Here is a 27,391-nt window from a genome sequence, read left to right on the forward strand (position 1 = left end):
TCAAGCTGTTTTTCGAAAAAGCTCTGGATGAACCCATGTATGCCGCCACATACGCTAAAATGTGCCAGGCATTGGCCACCAAACAAGTCGCATCTTCAACCGATCCAACTGAAAGTTTATCATTCAGAAAATTATTACTTTCTCGCTGCCAAAAAGTGTTCCAAAAGGATAGCGATTCTCTAGTCGACGTTGAAAAGAAGAGAGAAGAAGTACAAAAGGCAGACTCGAAAGAGAAGAAGAAACTACTTGAGACTGAACTAATTGCTCTCGTAGACAAGAACCGAAGAATAACTCTAGGCAACATCAAGTTCATTGGAGAACTCTACAAAGTCGGAAATATAACTGAAAATGTTATGCACAGTTGCATTCAACGTCTTATTCAAACACCGTCAGATGAGGAAGCGATAGAGTCCCTGTGTCGCTTATTAACAACAATCGGAAAAGGCTTGGAGAGTCCGAAAAACAGCGCAATCCTGACGTCCTACTTCCAGGCATTGGATTCGATTATTAAACAAAACAAGATCTCAAACCGCATCCGTTTTATGGTCCAAGACCTTTGCGACTTACGAAAACGAAAATGGTCACCTCGAAATCAGCCCTGCAGTAATACCACCGAAGTCGAAAATAGAAAAACAAAAAGTGCTGACGAGCCAGCAGTTCCGTCCACCCAAATCACCAAATCACCGACAAAAGACTTTGGCTGTGAATCACAGTCTCAGCAACTCCAGGGCAAAACTCTGCTGACTACCGAAGTGACCTGTGACGACACATGTGGTTTTGAGCTAGACATGCAAATGATTCAAACGTTTTCAAAGCAACTCGGACCTCTGTGCATTTCTAAGGAACAAAAAGTAATCACTAGTGACGAAACATGCGGCTTCGAACTGGATCTGGAATTTATGAACGGCGTTTCAAAGCAACTGCCCTTCAGGCCATTTTTCATCCCGGAACGTGATCGAACCAAACGCCCCGTTTCAGCCGCCCCTGCCGAATCAAACATTCAATTCGCATCTAGCGACATTCGCTATAAGAATAAACCCATGAATGGGTACACGGTGACGAGTGTCGACGGTATAGAAACAATTGTCAAGTCCGAGACTCTTGCGCCAAGAACTCAGCAACTGATTGCAGAAGAGAAAAACCAAAAACTCGGGCCGTCGGCTGCATCAAGCGAACTAAAGAAGAAAGAAACCACCAAGACGATTTTACCCCCAATCGAAGTCACTAAAATTACTAAAACAGGTAAAACAGACTCGACAAAAAATTCTCCAACAGGCCTCGTAATAGCTGAAAAAGAAGTTAAACGGCCAACGGAAAAGCCTTCTTTGACTGCGTCATCAACCGATTTTGTCATTTTGTCATCCGTGAAACAAGAAGTAAACTATGACGAGATTGTCGTGACTGGAATTCAGAATTCAGACTGCGGACGAGTCATCGGACGAGCTGGATCCAACATTAAGAGATTGCAAGAGCAGTATGGGGTCCAGTTAAGTTTCTTTGAAGATGATCTTTACATTACCCAAGGAGATGCTGAGGGACGCAGGGCCGCCTGTAGCGACGTGATTGATAATCTACCTGTGACGATAGAATGCAGAAAGCTAGACCTTACTAAGAATCGTTATTCCAGCTGTTATTTGCTGAGACAGCTCAACTTTGAACACAATGTTCGAATCCATCATCGATCAGCCCAAAAAAAATTCGTTACCATTTGGGGGACTTTGGACAGATGCAGAAAAGTCTACGAAATCCTTCAAGCCGGATCTCGATAGATTTTTTTTTTTTTTTTAATTAAAAAAAAAACTCACAAAAGCTCCTAAAACAAACAAACAAAAACAAAAAAAGAAAAAAAAAAAAAAAGTCCCAAAATTAACCAAAAACAAACAAACAAAAAACAAAAAAAAAAAAAAAAATTTACTTTTTCTGTGTCTTTCTTCTTTCTCTCTTGCAACTTTTTACCTTCCATTTGTTTTCACTAATTCTTCGCTTTCATTTTCTTCTTTTTTCACAATCGGGTCGTCTATGGGGAAATCATTATGGGTGGAAACTGTTACTTAATAGCAAGAAGGTCGGTTAAATGTGCAATTAGAAATTTTGGCAGGTGCACGTTGTTCTTATCGACATTCCCTTCGTGGATTTGTGGTAGTTTTTCATTCCTCGACGAGATTGGATATCAATTGAAAATAACCTACATTGGATAATGTGTGCATTAATAATGATTACATCAAACAGGTACCGGGATGATCGAGTGATGGTGACGTCATAGGATGGACGGAAGAACCTATTTACTGGGGACCTCCCTGTCTTTAAAATGACTCACGTTGGGTGAATTCGCACGCAATAGTCTAATCGATTAATCAATTCTTTCATGTTTTAGGAAACGAGTGATTTTAGCTTTAGCATTTTTATTTTAAGCATCGTTATTCCATCCAGCTTATTGAAGCACGATTTTGTGACCGGTTTATGTTTCCCTGAAGCGATGGTGAGGACCGAAGAGGGCCGTTGGCGAGGAAAGAAGAGGCCCGATGGCGAGGACCGAAGAGGATCGATGGCGTGAACCGAAGAGGACCGAAGAGGACCGATGGTGAGGACCGATGGTGAGGACCGAAGAGGACCGATGGCGTTACTACCCACAAGAAGAAAAACATAAACCGGAAATGATTTTGTGACTGAGATAGTTGGTGAATCTCGATGTTTTGATAATCATGTTTCTGCTAATAATCATTTTGTTTCCGAAAAATATTGAAGGATTGATAGTCGGTTATTCTAGAACGTGTGAATTTTATAACCAACGTTTGAGTTCATTTTTTAGGCAGGACGGCTTCAGTTTTTAGGTTCCCGTTCCCCCTTTGACGTAACCATCATCTCGGCTCAAACTGGGACCTGTTTGAATGAATCATTACTAATGCACACATTATCCAATGTAGGTTATTTTCAATTGATATCCAATCTCGTCGAGGAATGAAAAACTACCACAAATCCACGAAGGGAATGTCGATAAGAACAACGTGCACCTGCCAAAATTTCTAATTGCACATTTAACCGACCTTCCTGCTATTCAACAACAGTTTCCACCCAAGTGATTTCTCCCTCTATAGACTCTCATCTGATTGCTTTTCTTTTTTCCTTTTCCCCTTTTTTCTCGCCATTTTCTTCTCTTCTTTCGCTTCCTCTTCGTGTGAATGAATGGAGTCTGAATTGGATGAATGTGTGTGTGAAAATGAGTGTGCCTGCTGATTTGAATTAATATGTCTCAATAAAATATCTTAAACTAAAACCACCATTTGATTGTGTTTTTATTACTTAGCATTAGCAACATTTAGATTGTCTTTTTTATTAATCGTACACGGAAATTTCAAAATAAAAGGCAAACAATGTTTTCTGTGAAAAACATTTCGGGAAAACCGTTTATGGCCGACAAAATTAAGGTTAGGTTAGGTTCAGAAAAATACTGGTAGCTGATTTTGTTCACGGAGCCGAAAGGGCAATTAACAATTCATGCTTTAATTCTTCAATTTTAAGTACCATCTTTTTCTCAAGGTTTCATAAAAAGTTACTTTATTTCGCATTGCATTAATAAGAAAAAATTTAATAACATTCAATTTTGTCTCTAGAAAACTTACTTTTTTAGAAAATAAAATTGAATTTTAATCTTGTCGTTTCTTTACATAAATGCGGTAGCTAATAGGAAACGCTGCTGACGTATACTTCCTTATTCTCGTACAATTTCATTCAACTGAAAAGTCATAATGGAATTGCCAAAGTCGGCCAAAGTCCATATAGCACATTATATTTTCTTCCTTTCCATTTTCCTATTGTTCGATTATTCATAGGTCATGACGATTGACTTTGGGAATGACGCATTCTATTCTAAACAGCGAACTGTTGCCATTGCGAGATCATTACGCGCGCTCTTTAAAAACGCATTCACTAATCGATTGTCGGCAGAAACCGCGAAATATCAAAGTGAATGTGATCCCTAATCCCTGTGGTCCTACACACAATAAAGTATTTTTGACAATATGATGTAGTGGCATCATAAATATCAGAAATACCGAGAAATATACACACCATCATAAATGTGGTGGCCAAGTTCTTTAGATAAGCGAAACGCGGCGCAACGAAAACCGATTCCCCACGATCCGCCCTTTATCAGACGGCAGTGGGATTTCTTGATGGTGACAGTAGAGACACAACTTGCTAGTTAGTGGGTAACAGCAGACTTGCTACATTTATTTGAATTTGAATTTTTTTAAATAAAAAAATTTGCATTTTTTCCAGTTGTGCAGTTAACAACGCAACGAATAGAGTGAACGTGATAAAAACATAGAAAATTCAAAATTGGCGGCGATAATGTTCCAGATTGGCCATCGGAAAATTGCTTGTTTAATCGTGACGGTTTTCCTGTTAAAAATGGGACTGCAGTTCTATTTGGATGGAACACAGCAAATTGCGGAGGAGGATCAAACAACACCGAAATCGGCCAATGACGTCGTAAACGAGCGCTATCAAATATTTGAGAGTTATTTCAACGATTCTCTTTCGGATATTGACACACCATTCAAGCGGATACTATTTTGGAATGGCGTGATCTAACGAATTATCAAGTAACCTAACTCTTCATCGTTACCTTTAAAAACAATATCATTTTACTTTAGGTTTATGGGAGCAAGGATTACGGTATTGGGATCGGCCGCGACGCCATGAAGAAATCAGGCTGCCCAGTTTGGCAGTGTGAAACTTCGGATAACCGCAGTGACGTCATGGAATACGACGCCGTTGTGTTTCACCTTCGCACCTGGACAATTAATGACCTGCCGGAAGGTAGATCACAAAATCAGCGCTACGTTCTCTGGAGCTTGGAATCGGCTGCGTGGTTCGCCGATACGATTCGAATGGCGAATTTCTTCAACTGGACCATGACGTACCGTTGGGACTCGGATATCGTGGGTCCTTACGGTTACATAGTACCAACTGGAGACGTCGCTCTTCATCCCAGTGAAGACGAAATGAAATTCTATTTGTCTAAACCTACACCAGTCAACTACGCCAAGGGGAAAACGAAAATGGCTGCTTGGTTTGTTTCAAACTGTAACTCTGCGAGCAGTCGGAATGAGATGGTCAAAATTCTTCGTCTGAATGACTCCAGCGAGGATTGTCGACAAATGGTTGCCAAGAAATACAAGTTTTATTTGTCCCTAGAAAATTCGCTGTGCCGCGATTACATCACTGAAAAGTATAAAAAAATATGCTGATTGGTACATAAAGTCAAATAATAATGTTCTTATTTTATTTTACGGTCAGATTCTTCGGTATGATGCACCACCCGATAATACCAATCGTTTTCAGCCTTCACGAAGACCACGAATTAATAGCGCCGACGCATTCGTTCATCAACGCCGCCAAATTTGAAAACATGAATAAACTTGCCGATTATTTGAACCTCCTCGACAACAACGACACGCTGTACAACCAATATTTTTGGTGGAAGCCTCATTTCCAAGTGCGCGACAGCCCAAAGTACACCAATAAAGGAATGTGCCATTTGTGTGCTGCTCTCCATAACACGACGATGCCAATGAAATTCTATCCCAGCATAATCGACTGGTGGGAAAAAGAAATGTGCATTATTTCTCCGCAAATCGCATAAATGTTTTAATTGTATCCTTGTCATTGCTTTACGTTAACTTCAATATAATTTAATCAAATTGTCAAGAGTTTAATTCAGGTTGATTTCATTTTGCTAAAAGTGAGGACTTCACTGGCACGCCCTCCATTATAGAGAGTACCCTAAAGCGTTTTACGCCTCTCGCTTTTCTCTGAACAAGGTAAAGGAAAAACCGGATGTGGTTTCACTATCCGGCAGTAGCTCAAACTAAAAGAAAAGAACGCAAAGAACCATGCACGCGGAGTTGTCTACTTCAGTCTTAGAAGATGATGTCGTTCATTCGATCAAGAATGTTGTCGTTCTCGAACGGCAATTTTTCAATCGTCAACATTCTAACTTTCTCGTTTGTTTTAGGGTATTTCGTGTTTAGTTATCGTCACTTTAACACTACACCAACAGAAACAACAGAAACAATAGAAATCAAAACAAGTGATCAGCAGCACAAAATCCGTCAGAAAAACGAAACGAAAACGATTTCAGTGTGGAATGCTGCGGATCGGAGCGGAAGTGCGAATCTATGGTTAAGGCAAAGACGTTTTTGCCAATCAAAATTGCATTTACACTCGATGCGAAATGGTCGATAATCCAATAGAGCGTCCCCTCGAACATTACGACGCAATCGTCGTGGTATTTAATTAAGAAAAAAGCTCGTAGTAATAAAATTTAGACGACTTAACAACAAGACGAAAACAATAGCCTGGATGGTGTCACCTTATTGCACAACACGCGGGCCAAAGAAAATCTAACACGGAATTTAAGCTGTAGACAAATAGAGACAAATACATTGACGTCGATGTGAATATACATGGAACCTTTTCGTGTCCTTTTGCTACAAACATCGTTAAGCTCCAGAGATCTCTATTATATACTTTCCTATGTTCCTAACTCCGTTGAAAATTAAATTCATTGATAAAATCTGTTTTCCCCCGTGGGGTCGATATAATCGATTATCGATTATAAAAAGTAGTCGTAGTATCATGTCATATTATCAGATAAAAATGGAAAAGGGGAGCAAGAGCTGTTAATTTTGACAAGGGGAGAAACAGACCTGACCTTTAGTAATAATAGACATAAAACGGCATCACTTTTTTCAGATGAAATACGTTCCATCGAATAGAGTCGTCAACAGAGTCAGAAACCAAAAGGCCACGGCTGGAGTGCAGTCATCCAACTTTTCCCGGAAATGCAACACGTTAAATTGTGCCCACTCACATCCTTAATCAGCTAAAGTGTCTTGAAAACAAACAAGTGCGATCGAAATGAAAAAAACACTTGCCATCACAGCCGCAGTGAAAACGAAGAAATCAGATAGAGAAACGAACAACTCTGAGTTATGCAACGAACCCTAGCTGTTAGATGAGTAAACAAAAACGGCAAGAGAACGCAAGTCAAGTCAACCGCATACGGAAATCATCGTGCAGGAATCTACGTACTTTGTCACGATTGACAATCGACGCCAGCCACCAAACAGTCAAAAAAGGAAGAAAATAGAAATTATTTTGTCCTACCTTGGCACCTGGGAAATGCAGCCAGGCATCTACAGTTGCTCCATCCATCCGCTGAAGAATTAAATTACACCAGACAGGATAGGGTAAAGGGTGTCCTCGTGAATACACCCACATTCACATGGGCGTACACGAGGACATTTTGAAAATTATGGGAGGAAAGAAATCCGTAACTCGACCGACATCCAAAGTTTCTCCATTCCAAACGGGATGCTGTTTATCTAAATGAAAAACGAAAAATGGGTTACAAGAAATATTGACAGAAACAACAATCAAGGAAACGTTGAATAAGAGACAAGTCATAATTGTTAATCAACAGGAGAATTTAAGGTTTCCATGTAATAAACTGCCTGTCACAAATTATTCAAATTAACTTGACTTCAAAAGAAATCGACAAAAGAAGGAAACCAGTCAGACTGCTGTTGAGAATAAAGTCTTTTCTAGTCACCGGCTGAACATGTTTGACGAACAAACAACTAACCAAACAAAATACTGGCTTCGAATAGCCATAGCCTAGCACATGAACTAAGTAACGACTATCTCCAATACCGTCGTAGGATTTAGATTCTCCCTTACTCCTACACGAAAAGTGGAAGAAAACCGAAAGAACCAAATGCACCGACAGATATGTGATCGTCATTTGAATACGTTAAAAAAACGAGGTCCAATATAAAACAGAGTAAGTAATAAACGGGATTTAAGGGAGGGACGCAAGAATACACAATCTCTCCGGTAATGCTGCGTTCTGTCGTTGTTAAAATTTTTTCTGTGGTAACACTATTTGATAGAGCGTACGTATGTGTCTACTTACAATATACATACCGATATAAGTGGTAAAGTAAGTTCAGTCAGCAAGTCAAAGTAAGCATTTTTATCATCTGGGAGTCGATTGTAAACAACGGCGTCAGAACTGATTAAATAGAAGAGGATACCGGGATCAGAATGCGGATAGCTACCGAAGCACATAAGATCTAGGTAGGAAAAAAAGAAGGGGTCAGGGTCAATATTCTTTTCACGTTATGTCAAGAGATCTATGTAGGCTCGCTCTCGTCTTTCCTACAAGGAGAACAGGGTGATCAAAAGGATTTGACCGAGAGGGAGGCAGTCCTGAAGGGAGATTTAAATTGAATAGAAAATATTTTGCCAGGATTATCGGCTGGTACTATGCAAAATGGGATTCATTTGTCAGATCTCAATGGCCAAATAAATAAACTTAGCACGAGTGTACAGGTGAAAACAGCTAGCTGTTTCTTAGTTACAGATTTCTTCACCCTAATGCCAAATGTTAAATGTCACAGTTACATAATTGGCGGTAGTAAAAGGGAAAGCCTAGCTATATGGTGAAATGATGAAAGATTAGTTTAAGACGATTATTAGAAAAGGGGCTCATACATTACATCTGGAACCACAGCGATCGTATTTATGATTGGCGACATTTTGTTTCAATTGGCACTGACCGGTGGAAGAATCACACTGTAATTTTGAAAATCAGTATTAGCAGATTGATTGATAAATATTACAGTAACGTTTAACTGAAGGTTAACCTGATGGACAACCCGTCAAACCGGCAGGCAAAAACTGGGCTACCTGTCAGCCTTCTTCTCTCACTAGCGAAAATTTTTCTCTAGAAGAGATTTGTTTTTGTGTTCTTGTTATTTCAGGCCTTCAGGGAATAGCATCTGGTATGGCTGGTATTCACATAGGTAGGTATAGCTGAAGTTTACTTTTTCAGGTATTTGATCTTCACCAGCTCACCAGCTCACTAGTCACTACAATAAAATTCAATTATGGAAACTATGCAAACAATATTCTGATAGCAGTCTGTGCTCAGACTCACCATATCTTTGCTAGTTTGCTGTGGAATGATGTCAACTAACTGATTAGTGACTGCACACTGCAGAGTGCAGACGAACTGCCGTGGGAAGAGAAGCGGTGTTGCCCTTTTCACCAACTCGACGGTAGAAAAAAATTCAAATTTTATTTATTTTTTTTTTTTAAATAAAATTAATAATCTCAACTCTCAAGAGATTGAGTTTCGACTGGGTAATTCTGAAACTTGAAGGAAGGGAATAAGAGAATAGGGAAAGAATCACGGGTTGGTTGGGTCGGGTCTAATTTATATAATAACATGTGAGTATTAAGGAAGGAGCTCCTTCCGAAGGAGCTAGTTCGACAATCCTTTAAATGCTTAGTGTTGAATAAGTATGATTAGAAAACAGATGTAAATTTTGTTTATTTTCTTTGTGGCGACGGTCTTGAACATGATCTATCATACGGATGTGGCCATTCGAAATGTATTAGAAAATGTGAGATAACTGCTTCATTGACTTTATCGCACTAGTTTAATGTGATTCATATTCGCCGTCGATGAATCACTTCTTCCTGGATTGATTGCCGATGTGTACAAAAAGGAATTCAATTCTGTAGTCATAAACAATAAAACATTAAAAAAAATGAATGCATCTTTCTCCTTTGAAGAAACTTTTATTTTATTTTTTCAATAATATTTTGAATGCTCTGAATTATGTACAGGCTGTAAAATATTTAGCCTTTTAATTTGTAACATTTGGCCTGTACATTTTGCAAGATAGAGGCGCGATGAACAAAGACTACAGGAATCCGGACGTCAAGATTCAAGCGCAGCACTCAAAACGAACATCGTTGAGAGCTGTGTTGTCAACCGTGACATCTTCGGGTTTCACCAGTGTTTGGATTCCGCAAATGCCGGTCAGACAGTCGTCGCTGTAGGTGCCAAAAGTTCCCTGTTGATTTCCGGCGCTGGCGAGTTCAATTCCGTCGGTGCATCGGAATCGAATGCTGTTGGCTGCCGTATTGTCCGCTGAGACTCCGTTGGGCTGCACGCGCAACTGGAATGCTGAAAGCGCCGCTCCGGCCGCGCAACTGCGACCGGGACCGTACTGGCCGGTGAATCCTTCAGTTGACGTTACGTTGGTGGCGTCCATATCGTCGCAAAACAGACGGATCGAGTTGAGAGAAGTCAAATCGGTTCCCTGGTTCAGATCGTTGCGGCTTTGGTAGCCGACAGCACGTGATCCAGCTGGGCAAAACTCCACTGTTCCCCATTCACCTTCCGTTTCTCCATTTGTCACCTTTATTTTAGAAATTTATTTGTGTCATATAGCAGAGAGGCTTGAACTACTTGACCCAGTCAATAGCATCTTATTGTATATACGAAACAGTTGCACCCAATAGAATTACAATTATTAGCCATGGCAACGACGAATGAATTTAAAAAATAATTACCGAAATAGTGAGGCTGTCTACCAGGCCGAGAGCCAGAACGACCACCAACAGCGATGCACCAGCGGAAAACAGGCGGGATGTCATTTTAGCTTTATTTCTTCTCCTCAATTAAATGCCGCATCCGAAAGTCTATTTATATTATTTACTGTTGCATGGAAACCCGCCCTTTTCAACCAGAAGATTAAAATCACATGACTTCTTTATAAGCCAAATATTTTTCTCAAACAATTTACGACTTGTATCTTTTATTCATCGTCCGGTTGGTCAAACGGTCCAAACAACATCACGTAGTTGTTTATCTCCCTTAGTATGTCTGTCAAATTATATTTGTTTTCCTGAAGATAGTTATCGCTACGCTGGTCTGGTTCTTTTTGTGTGTGTGTGTGTCTTATGGGTACGTTTAAGTTCAACCCCACACAGGATGTCGACATAAAGCCATAGATAAAGAACAAATGCAACCGTAATGACTGTTCAAACACACTACAACATGGTAACAGCTCTATACTAGCACTAAACACAATTAAGGGAAATTACCGACAGATAAAATGATTAAGGACAAGTCGTTGTTGATAGTGTAAAAAAAAATACCTAAAATGTTAAAAATAGAAAAACCCAGCTAGTTATTTAGGCACATCGCAATTTTCCATTGTGTTTTCGACTAGCATCTCGACGCCATCACGGATGCCAAGGAATGATTTTTGAAAAGATCCTATTTGTAAATCAGGAAATAATTTTAAAGCCTGATAAAAAATGAGTCAACATTATAGTTATAGAAGCGTGACGTACTCGGTACGTTAGGTACGTTTAACTTTCCTTTTGAATTTCCGACGTGAGTTGAACTTATCTTCGCCATCTGACGGCCAGATTTTCCTGTTGTTTTCTTAGATTTGTTTTTAGTTTTACTTGGCTTTATAAATACATTTTTAATCGACGTTTTTTTTAAATAATGGTTTAATTAAAAAACAAAAGCCCCAGTTGTCTATAAATTAAAATTTGTAACATGCAGCATCGTTGCAATTATCCGTCGACTTATTTGTTGATTTCGTCTGCTAAAATTGAATCAAAATTGAATCAAAATTTCCAGTTTTCCGTTCATTTCCTTTTTTTCAAGTTAAAAGCAGTTAAAACCTATTAGAACATTGCCTATAAAATTTATCAACGAATGAAAACAAGCCTTTCTTCTACAACTTGCTTTGCTCTTGATCAAGGAAACCTAACTTCTTTTTCATTTCAGTAGCGTTTCAAAATAAAGATTTACATTGGTTGCACACTGAATGCCATCTTACCTGATCAAAAAGGTATTCTATTGTTATGCTTGTTTAATAACTATCACATTAATATTCTAAATTTTTCACTCACAGATTTGTAGTCTTGGAAATGATGTTGGGAAACAGAATCACCTCCTTGGTGACACTATCACGGGAATTATCCAGAAGCAGAATATTTCTCAGACCAGTCACCTTCTCAACTAAAACTTATAGCACTCAATCACACCCAAAGACTTCTGATGAAGTTAACCTTTTTAAACCTGTGTACAAGTTAACGTACATTGCCCATGCTAAAGTATTATGTAGGCTCAAGTTGTATCAAACTGCCATCATTGTTTGTCTGACAGGAGCAAGCATAGGCACACAAACTGATCTTGTTTTACCTTTAGTTCTCTGTACAGTTTCCCTCACAATGTTGGCTATTATGGGTGAATTTTTTAGAAAATTGATTGGCATTTTGTACGTGAATCCGGTCACTAGCGAAGTGAAAATTTCACATTTGAATTTTTGGGGAAATCGAAAAGACGTTATACGCCACATGAATGAAATAGTTCCTCCCTGTGACATTGGAGAAAACATCTCGGACGCCTATGTCAAATTCTCTTACGTAAACAAATCACTTCCCACAATGTACTTGAGCGTTAAATATGGGCAAATTCTTGATAAACAGTTGTTCAGTCGTGTTATCGGAGAGGAATTTAAATAACGCTTATGCTATGAAAATAAACAATCATGTAGATATTGCTCGTTTCCGTCAAATCGTTAAATTTCTTTTGATTCTGTCAAAATTCAAAAAATGAATTTCAACTTAAAATGTACATTGTACACAAAGAAATAGGCAATGTATTTTTTCCTTTTTATATCAATTCACATTGCTGCTGCTGTTGTTGCGTCACGTGACTCGGAGGAGGGTGAGGCAGGCATGCCGGAATGAAATTCCGGCACAGCCACCCCCGGCAAAAAAAGGCCAAAGCCACGCCCGACGGAAGGATATTCAGGAAAAAAAAAATTTTAACAAACTTCACCACAGAAATAATTGAGTAAAGAAAAAAAAATCGAAATAAAAACGGTTGTAAGTTGACAGTCCTTAGCTCTCGGATTTTTTCGCTGATGATTTTATCGTGAGTTTTGGGCCCAACAAAATATGTAGGGAGGAATTGAAAAGAAACTGGGCTATTACGGAGGGAGATGGAGTCGTCACCTGGTGGCAAAGTCGCAACAGTATCCGGATCACAATGCATCAAACCTCTTTGTTGCTTCCTTAACTGTGTTTAGACTTTAGAGAGATGAGTCCGCCTTCATTTTTCATCGTTTTTTTTTTCAATGCAACTTTGTTTCGCTCCATTGTTCCACTGAGATATACATACGGTTTAAACACACACACACACACCCAATCAGAACGTTAGCCATCGATGTTAATTTCTTTATCCCATTCTATCGCTCACAAGTCGCCGATTTTTCCTCTGGTTTTTCTTCATCCCTTCGTGCATTTAGCTTTGTCAATGAACGCGTGTCTGAAGGCTAGGCTAGTTGAGATCTCGATCTTCGAGAAATCTGTACTCGAACGTGAAGCCCTCCTTTTTCCTCTGGCCCCACTTCTCGTAGTCAAAGTAGATATAAGTGCCCTTTATCGATAAAAAAAAAAAAAATAATAAATGTGACATCACGTCAGTTGAAATGCGATCAATTGAAAATTACCTGTTCATACTCCTCGGTAATAGTTTTAGGTTCTTCGTGCCTCTGGAACCACATCATGTATTTGGTGTGAAACCTCCATGACTGCTTCTTCAACGCCTTTGCGGCCAGGTATTGGGCTTTAGTCCCTTCCAAGTAGTAAAAGATGAAAAAGAGAGTCTCGGTCGAGAGCCGATGGAAAAAATCCAGCGAATCGGATGCCAACGGAACCGACTGTGGATAGTAGGGCGGCGTCATGTAGGGTGATCTCGGAAGGTAATGCCGCAACCGTTCAGAGTCAGAGGGGTGCGGCATGTGATAAAATGCGGCTTCCAGTGACTGGTGCTGAATCTGAAAAATCGCACAAACAAGCACTTTTTTAATTTGAATCGATCTTCATGGCATTCATGGAGGAATCCATGAAGGAAGACGGCGCACCTGCTGTTCTTTACTGAGCGCCACAGGTCCGAGCGGAGCGACACCGAGCAAAGGCGGAATGTGAGCTTCGCCTGTGGGCGCGGGCGGCTGCGGAACTAGACTGCTGGGCACAGAGAGCTGTCCAGAAGTTGTTCCTACTGTTCTACCACTACCAACAACACCGGGGTTGTTGTTATTGTTGTTATTATTGATGTTGTTTTCCGAGTAAAGAATGTTCGCCGTTGAATCACTGGTTGGAACGGCTGGTTGGACGACCTGCTGGTCCACCGCATGCTGCGCCATAGCCCGCAATGAGATAGACTCGGCTCCTGATTTGTTCGAGGGGCCGTTGACTAAGGGTAGGGAAGATGCGGCAGCGGAACTCGAAGGAGGTGTGGCAGCTGAAGGAAGAGGGGACGGTGCGGTGCTAATTGACGATGCCACTGTTCCAGTCGAATCGACCGAAGCAGACGAAATCAACTTGGACGGGACCACGACAGGAACGGCCGTCGGTTGCTGCTGTTGGGGTGGAGGGGGCGCAGGAGCCTGCGCCGTCGATATCACCGCTGGTGACTGTTGCTGCGAGATGGGTGACGATTCGGCGTGGCCTGAACTGTTATTGGAATTGCCGAGCGACAGAGACTGAATACCGTCTTCTCTCGTCACGACACTGTAAGCTGCAAGCACCAAGAAAAATAGACTTTAAAGACAAATTTTATTTGAGTTGGAAACGCTTGTTCTGTCTACCTAATGCAGCACCGTTCACTTGAGGAGTAGTAGGTGTCGAAATGTGGTTGGACATGGTCGATCCTGAACTCGGTGAGCTGTTGTTCGGTGTCGAATGAGATACTGAAAGCAATTGCAAAACCCAGTTAATGCTGAGTGAAGTGGATTCAAATTGCTTCAAATCATTCTCACCTGCCGCTGCCGAAGATTTGATTGGTGTGGTAAGGACAGGTTTCGTCGGCGCTTTGATGGGTGCAGGTTTAACAGGTGCGACCTGTGAGGGCGTTTTGGGTGGATGCGAATCGTCCGTAGAAGACCGATGCGTCCGTTTCTGCCTCTCATCGGCATCACTCGGGGTTGTTGCTGGTGCTCCTGTTCCCGTACTAGATGGAGTGGTGTTGGTTCCTGAGCCTTGGTGATTCATGGCCGGAGAAGAAGTAGGTGATGGAGCAGTACCTGGAGAAGAAGGACTACCTTCTTCATGGCTACCGTCACCTGAGATGACAAAAACGAAAGGAAAATCGCCTGCTAAGTCACTTGACCTCAAACATGATCCAGTTCGAGTTCCAATTGAATTCCAATAAAGAACTCAAAAAGGAAAATAACACGAAACAAGACCAAAAATTACCTCCAACTGTACCGACAACGTCCGCAAACTCGTCCAAGAAGTTGATATCATCATAGAGATACGTATTCTCTTCGAAATCCGGGTCCGTAGAGGCTGCTTCAATGTAATACTCAATGTCATCCTTGATTTTCTTTATCTGTAAGAAATACAATACAAAATACAGTACAACTAATGAAAAACCAATGAAAGAATGTTAAATTTCAGGTATGGTTACCTGGGTGACTTCAACTGTCAAATTGTCCAGCATTCTTAACAGGGTTTCCAGTTTTCGAATGTGAAACCTATGCCTTTCCAAAAATTCCTTAAGCTTGTCTAGCCGCTCTTGCTTGTCTTTGTCTAGCTTTTTCTTCTTGGCTGCTAACAAAGATTCAATCTCACATTCAAATTGGTCAATCTGTTGCATTCGGGGGAAAAAAACCATTAGCATCATGAGAGACAAAGGAAAGTTAGCATCATTGTGTATCCAATTACTTGAATATTGAGGTTTTCGATGGAAGTATTAAGCCACTGGCTAATGTCTTCTCTTTCTTTCTGGGCTGGATCCAATTTTTGAGCTGCACCCAGTCCTTCCTTGGAATATGCTTTTGTCTTTGTTTCCCGTTCAACAATTTTGAACCTCTCCATTTGCTAAATGAAAGGTGTGGATTGAAGATCTTGCCATCAAAATCAGTGGAAATGACTTACAGTTTCAATGAGCTTTCTGTTTTCCACGAGTTGGCTCTTGTCTTTGATCTCAGCAGACTGGATCCAGGATTTGATCTGGTCTCGTAGCCGTTGAAGCTTCTTGATCTCCTTCTTGAGATCAGTTTCATACTTCTCCTTTTGATTGCTGTTGGCTGCATTATGAACCTTTTGCCAAATGTCCTCAAATAATTCAACACCTTCTGTTACTTTTTTCAAACAGCGGTCAATTTCACCTACAAAAGAGAACATGTAAACAAGCCATTAGTAGAGATCAAATACTATTGAATGAAAAGTTGTTACTAGTAAATAATTTCAGGGCTTTCATTTTATTGAAAAACAAAACACAAGTCACAAAATGTTTCTTTGCTTCGGCGGTAAAATAGCCGCCAAACAAGGGATATAACAGACGTCCAAAATCGTCCGTGTAGGTTTCTTATTGTGCTAGTGTGTACAGATGAATAACAACTGAAAATCTTACCTTGCAATTTTCTCGTTGCTGCCATAACTATCTGACCACAATCAAGAATTCAACATACATATTTTCACCAGCTCCGTAACAATTTTGCAAAGGGCAAAGCAATCGGTTTGCGATATTTTGCCTTTCAACGACGACAGCGTTGTTGTATAGTGCTTTAAACGCTTACCCAAGATGTCTGCCGTTGCTTTGCCAGAAAAATCGGCCGAATGGCGCTGTTAACAGCGCCTTTCCCTCTGCAATTTTGAAACCCATTTCAGTCTACGTGCATCAACTAGACTCGATTTTTTTCTTTTTGTTTTACAAAAACCAAACGTTTTCTCTTAATAATTTTTACCCGGCACCAAACACAAGGTTCTCATGAAAAACTTTTATATCTAACCTCTTAAAAAATAACTTTATTCTTTGAAATCATCAGAAATAAAAAAAGAAAAATAACGGTTCTTTGAATTAATACGGCCTTCTAGTTTTCTCCCCAGCTTGTAATAATGTTTGCTGGCTTTTGTTTATATATATATTTTCTTTCTTGGTATCGTGACAACGACATGGTTGTGTGTGTGTTTTCACGTATAAAACATTGTCGGAAGGTGATTATAGAGCTCAGGTGTACTTTTCGTCGCGTGAGAATTTTGATAACACCAGCAGGTCGGGTTGCGCTGAATATACTACGGAGCATGGTTGATCGATAGATCATTCGAGTGCGCCGAGCCATTATATATTTTTGTTTGCCACTCAGACTTGCAGTTTTAATCAAAAATTAATAAAGGCAAAAGCCAAACTTTTACATTATCACTCTCATTATCGGTGAAAATATTCAATAGGTCACACACTCTCTCATTGGCTAATATTCTAATAGAACTCGTCAGATTAACATTTGGTGACTTTAGTTTCGGGAGGCGTGTTCCAGTTTGTAACTTCTCGATGGGCTAAAACTCGGGAGAAAGAGCTCGAGCGCGCTCCGTGAAACAAGGGGGTTCATTACTGCGTGAAAAGTGAGTCGGGATTGACGGAGTGCAATACCCACTCCCTTTCAATTTCAAATTTGTCTTTCTTTTTTGTCTTCAAATTTCGACATTATTATGGCCAGTCAGGCCGCCGCTATTTTACGCGTTATTGAACGAAAGCGACGAGACAAACTTCGCGCTAATTTAGCCAAAATTCAGCAAACTCATCCCGACACGCCGCAACAGATTTATTCGGATCGACTCACACAGCAGGTTTGGAATAAACATTTTCTTTTAATTTGATTTTAATTCTAGTGCGTAAATTCGGACATGCGCTTAATGATTTGCTACAACACAAAGGATGGTTACATTACTACAAGCCTTTCCATTTTTAGAAAACACGCCAAATGATTTATCAACCACCTCTTAAGGAGGTCGCAAGCGCGGTTTACTATTATGTATATACTCTCTCGGCAAAGTTATTTTGGGCTGGCATTGAGAAGCAGAATGGAATCTGCCCGCGGAAAACTCATCGCAATGAGCGATGAACTCCCCTTTTGATTTCTCTTCGCTTTCACTTGTGTCGTCCCGCAATGGCGTGCGCAAGGATCGATGCCAGCTGTGCGGATTCACGACACCAGATGGCCGCATCCGAGAGACGTTCGGCTGTGTTGTGTTGTCGTGATCCGAGTCCTCCACTCGGCTGCTTGTAGTAGTGTGTAGAACCGATGTGCTCAGAAGTGTGTTTGGCTCGTCTTCCGGCTGCCAAAAGACGTCAGACGGTTGTGAGACAGGACATAATAATCTTGAAGGGACCATGGCATCTGGAGTTCACGCTGTCGCTCTCCGGCTGAAACAGGCCAAAAAGAAGAAATTGTTGCTGGATCAGCAACAGCAACAGCTGGGCTTGAAGCCGCCACTGGACAAAGTAACAAGCGTCCGCATCGTCGAACCCACCAGATCGGTAGGCCTATATTGCCAAAATGGGAATTTGATTTGACTTATTCAATCGATCGATCGTTAAACTCCGCCCAGCTTTTTTTTTAACTTAAATTTTTGCAAAATTAATTAAGTCCCGTTCGCATGTTGTACCCCCGTAAAGATCCGTCGTCCGTCATATTATCGATCGAGGCTTGATTGAATAAAAAAAAACTTCCATCCACCAAGGTAAAGGGAAAAGTATCGATCCATAACGATCTAGTACAACTATAGACAACCTCGATATCGGATTAACCACCAGAGGACTATTATGGTCATGTAACGGGTGTGTAGAGAGATCACTTTATGTGTCGTATAGGTTATCGAAACGAAAATGCACAAGAGGATTACGAGTGTGTTGTTTGTTTTCTTGTATGTAGCCCCGCAGATCCTATCAAGGATGGGATGCCAATTCGGATGCGTCAGGAGCCGAGGGAAAGAGCAGCAATGCCGACCACCGACAGATGGCGGATAAAGCCTATCAAAAGTGGCGGAATAAACAAAAAGCCGCAACTTCGCTGAGCGCCACAGTGTTTAGGAAAAGTTACATCGCCGCTGGACAATCTAACCACTTTGATCTTTTCCTGTGGTTCGGCTTATCCGTTCTCCTGACGGGAACCATCATTAGCTTTGTCGGTCTCGGCGAGAAAGGCTTCCGGACCAGCTACTTACGTCTTTTGGGACCCGTTCTCTGCGGTTTCGGTTTGGCAGTTGTCATCATTCGCATCGGAATTTGTTGCATCAACGGCAGAAGGAAGAAAGTCTCTGCCAATTGTCACGTTAGGGACCAGCTGGCCAAAGTCGTCACGGTCCAACACGCTGTTGCCGTTCGTTCCATCCAGTACAAGCCTGGAGAAGGGCCAGCAGTCATTCCATCCATTCAAATCGATCCGAGTAAGTATTAGCATATACATCCTTGAATAAAACAAGTTGTCGGTGATACTATGTCCTTGTTGACGCTCCAGGTTGCGATTCGGCTATGATGAAAAGCAGTGTGACGGCCGCCACAGACCTATCGCCATCGGAGGGAAGAAGTCCAGTCTTATCAGGGGAGAACGTCCCCCTGATCGATATCGAATCAGCTGATAACACTCCATCTCCGCAATTGACGACGGTGGTGATTGAGAGTGAGTGGATGTCGGAGAGAACGGTCGAGACTCAACGTCAAGTTCATTTTGCCGGAATTCCGAGAAAATCACGAATTCCGTCGCATCCGGAATTGGCTCTGAATCCATTATCGCTCGCCGCGCATGACAGTAGCAGCTCGTCGTTGATTTCTCCACTGCCGAAAAGTTGGTCGGCCGGATTCGACCCGGACAACTCCTGAAATTTCCAAGGTTAATCGAATTGATGTGTGTGGATTATTGGCCAATACTCACGATGATCTCGCTTCACTCACCTTACATGTCGCTTGTGTGCGCAAAGAAATCTATTACTGCATTCTTAATAACTCGTGTCAAAAAAGCTGTGTGTCTACTTTCGTATGTATAATGTTTACACTTTGAATTAAATTGTTTTCCAAGAAAATAATAAAACAATAGCGTTTTATTCAAATTAATGGTTATTGGAATATCGGTAACCCAAACGTAACCAATCAAAAACGATCATATCACGCCTAGATCACTTCGTTAAAGGTGATGTAAATATGAAAGACTCATTGACAGCTTATAAACTAGTGTCAAAGAAGAATTAAGTGTGTTTTTAATAAAAAGGATACTTGTTGATCATATGCATTAAAAATGGATAAAAAAGATATATCACCCGTCACCAAAAACGCCAAAAGGCGTAATAATCAAAACTAGACAGCAATTGCAGAGTAGAAATTGTTCCCTTGGCAGGTGCACAGCAACTGTGGTTAAAGACCTTTGGTAACAGCTCCACCTTTAGCTACCCAGTCATTGAAACTTCCTTTGTAGATCCTAATAGTTAGAGAGATAAAAGCTTGAGATAAGAAAATAAACTATTTTTAGTTGAGATGTAATAAATGCATACATCAATGAGTTGTGTCCGATTTTTTCAAGAGTCTGAATAGCTGAGACAGCCCTACGACCAGATCTGCAGCCCACAACTATGTTTGTGGCATCTTTAGCAGGTTTGGAGAAACCATATTTGGTCAGAAATGCTTCATCTCCTTTGGTGAATGCCTCCTCTAATTCCGGCACTGCAACAAAAATAGTTACACAAACAACAAAATAAGCATAACTCCATTAGAATTGCATGACAGAGCACACAAAGATTATTATGGTGCATTTAAAAAAACTAGGCTAATACGTACATGGAACCACCACACTGCCAACCACTTTCCCGTCATTGACAATCTCGTCTCTATTGCGAACATCTAAATAAACTAGGCTAGCGTTGCTTAACCCATCACGAAGCTCTTCGAAATTGACTTCCTTGACCCCGGCAGCACCCATAGCGATCACGATTCCAAAAAGAACTAAATTCGAAAAGTAGTTCATTCAGATAAAGAAGAGTCACGTCGGCAGTTGGAAATTTTTGACTTGAAATTGTTTACATCTTTTTACGGTGACGCTAGGGCGAAGCCTTTACCTACCCGAACTTGGTCAAATAAATATTTTGAGCATTTTTCTTGAAATTTAAATTAATTAAATACTTTTGCTCCCAGAGAAACAATAAATTAATAGTCATGCATGAAACAGTCTATGATGTCAATATATTTTCCAGGCGAATCATATTATAAAGGGCGGTTACGGATATAGTTACAATTATAGGGTCAAATATGCAGTTTTGTTTCCATCAGTATCACAATTAAGTACTGAACAATCATAAATTTCAGGCATTAAATCAGCAGAGCAAGTTGACTACACCCGTGTCGGATCCCAAGAGGAGCATCCGATTGAGTGGTACGACTGCCATAGCCGTTAAGACTCCTTTGAAAGTATCAGAGCGCAGTTTAGTGGAGGAGAAGTTGGCGTTATTGGTCAAAGACGTGTACACTCCAATCCGGTTGGCCGTGGTTCCCGTCACCAGTTCACCGCCACCGGTGATGCACAAACAATGAACCGGCTCGGACGCACCGCGGAAATTAAATTTCAATTTGCCGTCGTCGGCCGACCAAACTGAGACACTTTGATCGAGGGAGCTGCTTATCAAATGTTGCGAACCATGTGACGAGGTCCAACCATTCACCTAATGAAATAATCATTATATCTTTCATTTCCTCAATGGAATTTATTTAGTAGTAAACTCTATACCTGAAGCACTTCGCCCTCGTGACCCTTCCAGGAAGAAAGTAACATTCCAGTGCGGGTGTCCATAAGCGACAAAATCCCTGACGAATGACCAGCAGCTACCCAGTAGCCGTTAGAACCAGTGGCAAGGCATCGAACAAGCCCAGCTGCCACTGGAGAAATCTAAAAAACAAACATGGAATTAAATGTATTGTAAAATCATTTAAATTTGATAGGACTATACCCTCAATTCATGTTGGTATGTCAAAGGGGTTCGAGTGTCCAGCATTCTAAGCGTTCCCTCTGCGGTAGCCGTTACTAAAATCGGTTGGGCGGGCAAAGCTTTCATGGCAGTGACTGTCGGGAACTTGCTACTACATTTTAAAAAGTCAATTTATAAACATGAGAAAAGCGAAAGCAAATAAACTGTTTACCTAGAAGATGCGTCCAGCTGTCGGACAGAAGTGCCGACAAAAGGATCCCACAAGTGAACAGCGCCGTCACACGAGGCTGCCAATCGGGCTGTGTCAATAAACGACACGCCTAAAAGAGGTTTCCTATGTTGTTGGTAAACATAACTGGCCGACACACTGTTGTTTCCGTCCCCCTGATAAAAACAGATAAACAATTTGCTTAACAACCTGTCAAACGTCAATCATTTCGTCATTACCTGACTGTTTAGACTCCACACTCGTGCTGTTTTGTCTCTTCCGGCCGTCAATAAACCCGTTTCGGAATCCATGACTATTTTGAATTACAATTTTGTCCATAAATACTCGATTATTAGTTCATCAAATCATTCAAATTTACCGTGAATACTGCGGATTCCGGCCGAGTGGCCATTTAACTGCAGCAGTCGAATCTGCTTGAAATTGAATCGAGAATCGCGTTCGGCTCGTCCGGCTTCGTGTTCCCAATAGGCTAGCCAGTTCCCCCGTAAATGTCTGACAAGAAACAAGTTATTCAATTAGTTGGAGTATTCTGCAAATAAATGTTAACCGTGCACACAGACCTGGCGCTATCTGTCTTTCTATAGCAGAGCAAATCTTGGGCCTCTTCCAACGTGGGTCGAGAGTCGCAGTGATCCGTCTGAGTTTCCGGGACAGTTTCTTCTTCCGCAAATAGCTGTATCCGGTTTCCCACGACAGAGATCCGGCTGCCATAGCTGCTTCCGGCAGCTGCCTCGACGTCGCTGGAGAAGCTTCTGTTTACACGCAATCCCGAGAAAACACTAGTTCTCCTTTTGCTTACGAAAACGAAATAAACAATTTTTAAAATTGGCAAAATCCCAAATTATCGAATTTTAAATTACCTGTAACATTCCGGATCGGCGTCGAGGACATCTTTGGTTGAAGCGTACTGAGTGGCGCAAGTTTGGGCAGCTTGCCCTCCTTGTTCGACCAACGACTGTACATGTCGAACACCCAGAATGAGATTCAAAGCCGTAAGCAATTGAAAGGCAAAATGATCGGTAAAAGTGGCAGCCATTTCCGTTAACGACAAAGCTTCTGCAATGCGAAAAAATTGCAATCAAACGTTAGCACAGGCGTTGTAATTAATTATACCATTAGCTGCTGGACGGGTGACATTGTTGGAAGGTGCCGAACTGGCGGCCTCAATCTCAGCCGCTGCCTGCGCCTGTCTTAAAGTGTTGCTCAATCTCCTCTGGTGGCACATGTAATCCGGTCGTCCTTTCAACGAATTCGCCCGGCTGACGGAAGGATGACTGGCCACTTTGCTGACTCGATCGAAGCTTTTAAGAAGCTTAAGTGCCGGGTCGGAAATGAATTGACCGGCTGCGTCCGTTCCCAAACGGATGGATAATGCGCAGAGACAATCGAGTAATTTGATTGCCAGGGCGGAACGGGCAGCACCTCCTCTGGCAAATGTTTGTTCAGTTGAAGTCACCGCAGAGACAATAGGGTCCAGCAATTGACGCAAAAGAACTTCCCGAAGGCACTGCATAAAGTTGCTGTCCTACTCCAAGATTGAAAACCAGTCAATCATCAGTGAGTCGACATTTAAAATGAATTAATTACCGGCAGACATGGAATGCAGGCCAAAATGAGTGAACAGGAACCAACGAGTCCACCTTCCAACATGATGGAAATGGTCCCAGAACTGATGCAACGACTGACTACTTCGGCCGCGTGAGGGAAGTACTGCAACATGACGAATTGCTCTCCGTAAAGATTGGCGATGGATGCCAGGCATCCCAAAATGCGATTGGCATTAAAGTCGCCTTGAAGTAGCACTCCGGAGATTTGAAACGGGCTGGATTCCTGACTGGGATCCGCTAAATTTAGACTAGTTTCATCGGCGTAGCATAAAGCCAACATTCGCAAAAGATTCCGGGTTAAATATCTGGCGGTCAAAACTGGTCCCAACCGGTGAGCTTGCCACAACAAACTGTCAACGCTCACTTGCGATACAGTGCATCCGTCGAGCTCGTGGATGTCACGAACTGGATAGGCGGCGGTGGCCAATGAATACTGAAAACGTACGAGGGTTAACAAATGTAAACCGGAATTGAAACACAAGTGTAAGTCTCACTTTAACGCTGTTGCGTGAAGGTGTTCCAGAGACTGCTCCAGTTTCTTCTCCACTGGATTGCTCCATCAAAGCCGCTTCTTCGCCCACTTCAAAGGTGAAAACGTCACCGGATTCAATTTCTGTTTCGCTTTCTTGCTCCTGTTCCTTTCCCAACTTGAGCCGGTCCAAATTGGGCGACAGTGACGAGGTGGAAGGAGCAACCAGAAGCTGCTGGACGCTGGTGACCGAGTCGGCATTATAACAACCTCCTACACCTTCAACTATAAGCAAGGAAATGTTTTGCAGAAAGCAGCGAATACCCAATCTGACCTGTTACAACACCAACAAATAATTAGATCCTATTCCAATAGAAATTCGTAAAATTTTTTAGATTTTTACCTGAAGCATCAACAAAAACCTTTTGTGATACAAGAGAACTAAAGGAGCTGAAGGTTGCTCTGGTCCCATGATTTTCAGGATAATGTTAAGGAACTCTTTGGCAGTTTCAGTTGGTCCTAAAGCGGCGGCAATCGGATCTAGAAGGTAAAGAGCTGCCCGGAATGCCGTGGTGCTCTTCAGTAGCAGCGCTTTGACAAAAGGAATGACAAGGGCAATGCTCGAAGGACATGTGAAGCTCGAAATAGTTTTGCCGACACCGGGGAAATCCACATTTCCTTGGTCCAAGAGCTGTTTCAGTTGGTGAGTGGCAGTCAAAACTGCAGGGAATTCGCTCGGAAATGGAATAAGAGAGACCATCGGCTGGAGAAGCTGATGGGCGGACGGTGGCGGAAGGCCTTGAGCGGTCACTGTTTCATTTTGAAACACAATTTGAATGAAGGATCGCAGACTACGGGGCAATAAATGTCGATCGAAACGGACAATGTCTTGACATATTTGCCATCGTTCTTCCAGTTTGGCGCTTAATCGTATAAGACGGAAGCGCTGTGGAATGAAGAGTTCCATGGCCAACGTCACTAGCCACTGGAGATCACGTTGGCGTCGACCGGCTACCGTTGTAATGGCCAACTCCTGAGAATCAGGAGCTGTTGAGCCGTAGAAGTGACTGACAGTTTCCAATTGCCTCAGGAGACCCACAGGATTATAGTCCAGTGGTAAAGAGAGTTGTTCTTCAGCTGGAGGCAAACGTGGAGGACTTCGTCCAACATAGGGAGATGGAAGAAGCTTGCGAGGATGAGGCTGACTAAAGAGTTGGACTACACCTCGACTACTCAAATCGACATGTCCGTCGACCAAACTTAGATGGACATTTTTCGCCTTGATGGCCGCTGATCCAGACAATCTAAGGCAAAATGGGTAAATTAATTAAGAAGGACAATTACACGAGAACAAACAGTTAATGAACCTGAAGCCAAAAGTTAAATCAATCCATTGGTGTAATCGTTCCGAGACGTAGGGGCTTTCTAAAGCGTTGCGATGTTTGGTGATGAAATCTTCCGGACTTGACGCCCAGGGTGGGTAACTCAAATCCGGCAAATCATCATGAATCGACTATAAAATGATTAACTGTATTATTAGTCAAAGAAATAAAAAGAAACTTGAATACTTTGAAGATTGATGGATCAGAGAAAAACTGGGGAATGCATTCGTCGGGTGTCCACTGTTGCATCCGTTCGATAGACGTGGGATATTCCAAGGGATTCCAGGTGGGTCTTACATACCGACACAGAACTGATCGGACCGTCCGTCTCGCCTGATAAACATAATAAGTGATTTCAGAAAGCACATCTGTTACGTGGTGAGGAACTTGTGAAGGTAACACGTCTTCTTTTCCTTCCGGTGCTTCAAAAGTTGTCGGATCAAATGTCAGATCCAGTTGTCTATCACCTATAAAATAAAATCACAAGATTTTTAGCTATCAAATTTAACCGTTTAATGAAACAATGATAAGATTATAACCTTTGTTCAGTCGAAACTTTGACTTGGCCAAGTCTCTCCAATTACCGAAAGGTGAACTGAGATCAGAAATCCAAGGCAAAACGGGATGATTGAAAGGATTATTAATTTGACGACCAGCCAGATCGTTCAAGGCCATTAAGTAGTCGTAATTTGATAGACAACCTCGAACCTAATAACGATTTGAAAAATACCATTGAAGCAAATGCGAACGTCAGATAATGTTAACAGTAGATGATAAACATACCCATGACGTTGTCAGTTCTTGAAGACTAGCTTCCTGTTTTGTTGGCTGAACGGGTTCTAGTGGAATCAAACTAGAGGCTAGTGCAGGAAGAACTTTAAGACTCAAACTTTCGTTGATGAAAAAATGTTGCCACGAAACCCCTTCGACAAAAAGGGATCGGTCTTGCATCTCCTTGACGGCGTGCAACATTTGAAACAACAAGAACATGGGCTTCACGCTATTTGAACTTAGAAGCGAGGGACTAAGACTGAGGCACTGGTGCACACTGTGTGGAATGTGTTCTGTGATCACAAAAAAGTTGGATGAACATTCAAATACTCCAAACGCTTGCAAAACACAGCTCGGTGACTGGCTAGTAGGATGGAGGACTGAACCACTTTCCAAGGAAATTATGGGGCAGCTGAACACCCTCGCTAGCAGTGAACTAAGAGATTCCTGCCAGCTTGCATTTTTGGGATTGCTGCGCCGACCTCTGTTCAAGGCAAAAGGCCTGTACGCTTCTGGAAACTTTTTCTGTGACTCTTTCCACAGGTTCTTGAAGTTTGTCTGAGACACATAGTGAAGGTACTGTGAGTAGGTGAGGTCCTTCACATCTAGTCCCATGTCTGGGTGGATGCTGGATGTGGATAGAACTGGATGATTACATTTAGGAATAACCTGTTGGTAGTAACAAGGTGTTAATAGAAATGAAAAGATGTATGAAAAATCGTCTACTAACATTTATGTACACTAATATCCAATCTGGGCTAATAAGAGATTCTGAGTCCCACAGAAAAGCCTGCACTTCATCTGGAGAATAAGTAGCATGATTTTCAAATTCATCTGGTAGCTTTAAATTTTTCTTTATATACCTGCAGAGGAGCCAAACAAATGTATGAAGTTTAAGAAAAATTTAAAGTTTCATTGGATTCATGGTAAGGTACTTACAAACACCATTTCTGGGGTAAGGCTGCTATATATACATCTTTAAGTTGTGTTTTTCTAATATACAATGGAGGAATGCATAGTTTTTCACTTATTAACTCCATAACAACAATTTAACAACTCCGAATAGAGACCATCTAATAAAAAAATCACTCGCAGTCAATCCGTCAGTCAGTCGAGTGTAAACAACACCCCCATGAGTGACATCTATGTACTGTAGCAGACGTCACGTAAATTATCATAAATCCGTTTGAATTAAAAATGAATAAAAGAACTTGGCAGAAACGAAAATCGAATTAAAACCTATCGGAATTAATAGTCACTGGAAATTTGAAGAGATTACAAAGTTCGT

At 41.5% G+C, this 27,391-nt stretch overlaps 7 protein-coding genes and 1 long non-coding RNA gene across 17 annotated transcripts in view; 3 read left to right on the plus strand and 5 right to left on the minus strand.

Moving 5' to 3' along the window:
- The window catches only part of LOC124197265 (proteoglycan 4-like), a 70,493-nt gene that overhangs the window by 8,850 nt on the left and 34,252 nt on the right, over window positions 1-27,391 (plus strand). The window lies entirely within an intron of this gene.
- The window catches only part of LOC124197282, a 78,958-nt gene continuing 53,952 nt past the window's right edge, over window positions 2,386-27,391 (minus strand). Inside the window, exons 8-10 of one of the 4 annotated variants that reach the window (XR_006876079.1) lie at window positions 8,563-8,643; window positions 7,174-7,391; window positions 2,386-2,623 (exon numbers count right to left, since the gene is read on the minus strand). This is a non-coding gene — a long non-coding RNA (uncharacterized LOC124197282). Of the gene's footprint in view, window positions 3,231-7,173; window positions 7,392-7,491; window positions 8,142-8,562; window positions 8,644-27,391 lie in introns of those variants that run through there. The other 3 variants (XR_006876077.1, XR_006876078.1, XR_006876080.1) reach the window with 3 other exon arrangements.
- On the plus strand, window positions 4,372-5,712 carry LOC124197250 (alpha-(1,3)-fucosyltransferase C-like). Its single transcript, XM_046592618.1, has 3 exons — window positions 4,372-4,584; window positions 4,656-5,233; window positions 5,302-5,712. Exons 1-3 carry the CDS (start codon window positions 4,411-4,413, stop codon window positions 5,645-5,647), a joined length of 1,098 nt encoding a protein of 365 aa, XP_046448574.1. The 5' UTR covers window positions 4,372-4,410; the 3' UTR covers window positions 5,648-5,712.
- On the minus strand, window positions 9,635-11,729 carry LOC124197274 (vitelline membrane outer layer protein 1 homolog). Its single transcript, XM_046592656.1, has 3 exons — window positions 11,221-11,729; window positions 10,435-11,143; window positions 9,635-10,280 (listed from the first exon to the last, which is right to left on the minus strand). The coding sequence occupies exons 2-3, from the start codon at window positions 10,516-10,518 to the stop codon at window positions 9,804-9,806; spliced, it is 561 nt and encodes a 186-aa protein (XP_046448612.1). The 5' UTR covers window positions 10,519-11,143; window positions 11,221-11,729; the 3' UTR covers window positions 9,635-9,803.
- On the minus strand, window positions 12,526-16,527 carry LOC124197234 (CCR4-NOT transcription complex subunit 3-like). 2 transcript variants are annotated; one of them, XM_046592582.1, is made up of 10 exons: window positions 16,310-16,527; window positions 15,832-16,064; window positions 15,619-15,774; window positions 15,362-15,541; window positions 15,148-15,283; window positions 14,712-15,014; window positions 14,541-14,642; window positions 13,815-14,470; window positions 13,401-13,727; window positions 12,526-13,327 (listed from the first exon to the last, which is right to left on the minus strand). In XM_046592582.1, exons 1-10 carry the CDS (start codon window positions 16,332-16,334, stop codon window positions 13,229-13,231), a joined length of 2,217 nt encoding a protein of 738 aa, XP_046448538.1. In that variant the 5' UTR covers window positions 16,335-16,527; the 3' UTR covers window positions 12,526-13,228. The 2 variants fall into 2 exon arrangements, with proteins under 2 accessions (XP_046448538.1, XP_046448539.1); XM_046592583.1 differs by having other exon boundaries at window positions 15,160-15,283; window positions 16,310-16,513.
- Window positions 17,260-19,931, plus strand: LOC124197255. 2 transcript variants are annotated; one of them, XM_046592633.1, is made up of 3 exons: window positions 17,260-17,523; window positions 18,609-19,122; window positions 19,194-19,931. In XM_046592633.1, the coding sequence occupies exons 1-3, from the start codon at window positions 17,386-17,388 to the stop codon at window positions 19,553-19,555; spliced, it is 1,014 nt and encodes a 337-aa protein (XP_046448589.1). In that variant the 5' UTR covers window positions 17,260-17,385; the 3' UTR covers window positions 19,556-19,931. The 2 variants fall into 2 exon arrangements, with proteins under 2 accessions (XP_046448589.1, XP_046448588.1); XM_046592632.1 differs by lacking the exon at window positions 17,260-17,523 and adding an exon at window positions 17,598-18,214.
- Window positions 19,756-20,844, minus strand: LOC124197279 (rhodanese domain-containing protein CG4456-like). Its single transcript, XM_046592663.1, has 3 exons — window positions 20,504-20,844; window positions 20,221-20,389; window positions 19,756-20,147 (listed from the first exon to the last, which is right to left on the minus strand). Exons 1-3 carry the CDS (start codon window positions 20,688-20,690, stop codon window positions 20,084-20,086), a joined length of 420 nt encoding a protein of 139 aa, XP_046448619.1. The 5' UTR covers window positions 20,691-20,844; the 3' UTR covers window positions 19,756-20,083.
- On the minus strand, window positions 20,887-27,289 carry LOC124197231 (WD repeat-containing protein 81-like). Of its 4 annotated transcripts, none has more exons than XM_046592574.1 (18): window positions 27,043-27,289; window positions 26,834-26,966; window positions 26,116-26,772; window positions 25,872-26,040; window positions 25,519-25,799; window positions 25,318-25,463; window positions 24,354-25,254; window positions 23,976-24,284; window positions 23,462-23,914; window positions 22,988-23,399; window positions 22,735-22,930; window positions 22,435-22,662; window positions 22,233-22,366; window positions 22,093-22,166; window positions 21,857-22,029; window positions 21,667-21,796; window positions 21,447-21,605; window positions 20,887-21,381 (listed from the first exon to the last, which is right to left on the minus strand). In XM_046592574.1, the coding sequence occupies exons 1-18, from the start codon at window positions 27,141-27,143 to the stop codon at window positions 21,037-21,039; spliced, it is 5,001 nt and encodes a 1,666-aa protein (XP_046448530.1). In that variant the 5' UTR covers window positions 27,144-27,289; the 3' UTR covers window positions 20,887-21,036. The 4 variants fall into 4 exon arrangements, with proteins under 4 accessions (XP_046448530.1, XP_046448527.1, XP_046448531.1 ...); XM_046592571.1 differs by having other exon boundaries at window positions 22,435-22,668; XM_046592575.1 differs by having other exon boundaries at window positions 21,667-21,793; window positions 27,043-27,217.

The sequence above is a fragment of the Daphnia pulex genome, chromosome 7, assembly GCF_021134715.1.
Source record: "Daphnia pulex isolate KAP4 chromosome 7, ASM2113471v1".
Classification (NCBI taxonomy): Eukaryota; Metazoa; Arthropoda; class Branchiopoda; order Diplostraca; family Daphniidae; genus Daphnia; species Daphnia pulex.